We start from the raw sequence: 2,500 nt of genomic DNA on the forward strand, positions 1-2,500 counted from the left end.
TTAGCTAACTGAAAAACAGTTACTCAGTGTTTTCATAAACAAACCACAACAAAAAGCCATTCATTTTCGAGCTTTATGCCAGCACATTTATTGATGCAACTATATACAAGCTACTACAGAGTCCCCTTTTAAATTCACTCGCAGACAGAGTGAAGACACAGTTTGGGGCTACGTGGACTTGATGAAACAGCTGAAGGCAGAATATCCGGACTTCGTGGCCGGATTCGACCTCGTAGGGCAGGAGGACCTCGGCTATCCTCTGAACAACTTCTTGGAACCTCTTCTGTCTCTGTCGAGCGGCAACACATCCATCCCTGTGTTCTACCACGCGGGAGAAACAGGTGTGGCAGAGTCGAGTTCATGAGGAAGTGGTCTTTATTTTATGGTGTACGATAACAAACGAAGGGAGGTTCACGATTCGTGTAAAATGTGCCGTACAGAAGAATAAATAAATAAGCTGTGTCTTATATATTTTGCATTACTTAACTAAAAAAGTGAAAGAGTAGTTCTAGACCATAAGAAGAAGGTAACATAATAAGCAATCTAATTTATCTCAAGCCCCAATAACTGCCTTCCTCTCTCTACCCACTTCTTGCTCATGTACTTTCAGCCTGGATGGGCATGTCGACCGACGAGAACCTGATCGACGCCCTGCTGCTCAACGCCAGCAGGATCGGCCACGGCTACGCCATCACCAAGCACCCGCGGGCCAAGGCGCTCGCCAAGGAGAGGGACGTGCCCATCGAAGTGTGCCCAATATCCAACCAGGTGGGTGAGCGTGGTTGTGACTGATGTAAAATTACCTAAGAAATGTATTTTCCACGCCCCACTTACATGAAACCTTGGACGCTGCAGGTGCTGAAACTGGTGGACGATCTGCGGAACCACCCTGCGGCGGGCCTGATGGCGGAAGGGTTCCCTGTGGTGGTGTCATGCGACGGCCTGTCTGCCTGGGGGGCTAAAGGGCTCTCTCATGATTTCTACGAGGCCTTCATGGCACTCGGGGGCGCTAAGGCTGATCTCAGGTTTCTCAAGCAGTTGGCTCTCAACTCTATCAAGTAAGCGGCTACAAATAGTCTGTAGTTATGCATAATTCATTTATGTATACATTCATTAAGTAACGAATATATGATTTTAGATCAATGTCTCTATCTAAAATATTGAAAATGAATGTAAGACATCGCTTCGCCGTCACTAAAATATGACTGTACTCCAGAAACACGTGTCCTATTAACAATTATCCTTTTATACAAGTAAATCAATGATTCCCTTCCCCCTCCCTCCCTACCCCCAGATACAGCAGCCTGGACGCCAACGCGACGTCTCAGCTGAGGGACATGTGGCAGGAGAAGTGGGATGACTGGGTCATGTCCTTTGACCTTTCACCTCGCCTGACCCTCGTTTCCTCCTCGACGCTCGCCACTCCGACCTCGGCCGCTGTTCCTTCGGCACCAGCGGCCACGGGGGAAGTCGAGGTCAATATCATTTAGATAGGAAATATAACATTAATTTCTGATTGCTTAGTCGCTGCTGATGTAAGGTTTTCATTTTTAAAAGTATCGGATGACTTGCAAGACGAATGGTTTCACGTGGTAATATCTGATTTGAAATTGTCTTTGTATCGAAAGTTTGTTGTTGTTTTTTTTCTTTTCATTAAACAAACAGAAACCATACTATCTCCGTGATATCGATGGTGTATAAGGAAGGTCTCACTAATGTAAACCTCATGTAGAAGTAATTATACATGACACCTGTTCTTGAGCACATTATTTCTGAGTCAAACAAAAAGTTAAATTTGATCTGAGTTTCAATCTTCCTGATGTGAGCTTCAGTTATCTTGATATCTTGATATGCTTGTAGAAGTGGACTAGCTGAAGATTTATAAAGACAGATATTACTGTTCACAATTAGATGTGGCTATCAAACATGCTTGTATGATGTACTGTCAACTAACATAGTCCGTTCGCTTGACCAAAGCCTCGAATATTTTAGCATGAGATACACTACTTGATTCTCGAGGCAGTGTTCAGAGCATGTTCGAAGGATGTTGACTGCAAATTTGTATACATTAGATGTAAATATATATGTGTGTGGGTATTTATATGTTTGATGCTGATTGTTAAAAATAATTGAAACTGAAGTGGTATGGTGGGCCAAGGGTATGTCTCAACCTCATCAATCTAAATTGATGTTATTGATCAGTTTCTTGTAGACCCAATACCAGCAAAGAATCAAACCATGTTACAATGCACGTGCATGACAAAATATCTTAATATACGTTAACTAGAAGGAAAGGTAGAGAAAATTACTATTCGGAAGAGTCGAAAGATAAGGAAATATCTTTGGGTATATGAACAGAGCAGGAAATTAAATATACTTCATATTGAAAAACGTATCGTCCAGCATTTGGTATGATGAATAATAATTCTAAATCTGTGAGTTAGAGAAATCAATGAATGTATAAAGGATTCCAAAATACGCTTCGAGCAATATAACTGGA

General features: G+C 42.2%; 1 protein-coding gene across 4 annotated transcripts in view; it reads left to right on the forward strand.

The window, feature by feature from the left end:
* Positions 1 to 1,799, forward strand: part of LOC119592058 (adenosine deaminase 2-like) — a 12,429-nt gene extending 10,630 nt beyond the window's left edge. For all 4 annotated transcript variants that reach the window (XM_037940868.1, XM_037940892.1, XM_037940876.1 and 1 more), the window contains exons 8-11: positions 145 to 341; positions 611 to 768; positions 856 to 1,058; positions 1,295 to 1,799. In XM_037940868.1, coding sequence (XP_037796796.1) covers positions 145 to 341; positions 611 to 768; positions 856 to 1,058; positions 1,295 to 1,490 — 754 coding nt within the window. In that variant the 3' untranslated portion in view covers positions 1,491 to 1,799. The remainder of the gene's footprint in view (positions 1 to 144; positions 342 to 610; positions 769 to 855; positions 1,059 to 1,294) is intronic.
* The last annotated feature ends 701 nt before the right edge of the window (positions 1,800 to 2,500 follow it).

Source organism: Penaeus monodon, chromosome 3, assembly GCF_015228065.2.
Source record: "Penaeus monodon isolate SGIC_2016 chromosome 3, NSTDA_Pmon_1, whole genome shotgun sequence".
In the NCBI taxonomy this organism is placed as follows: Eukaryota; Metazoa; Arthropoda; class Malacostraca; order Decapoda; family Penaeidae; genus Penaeus; species Penaeus monodon.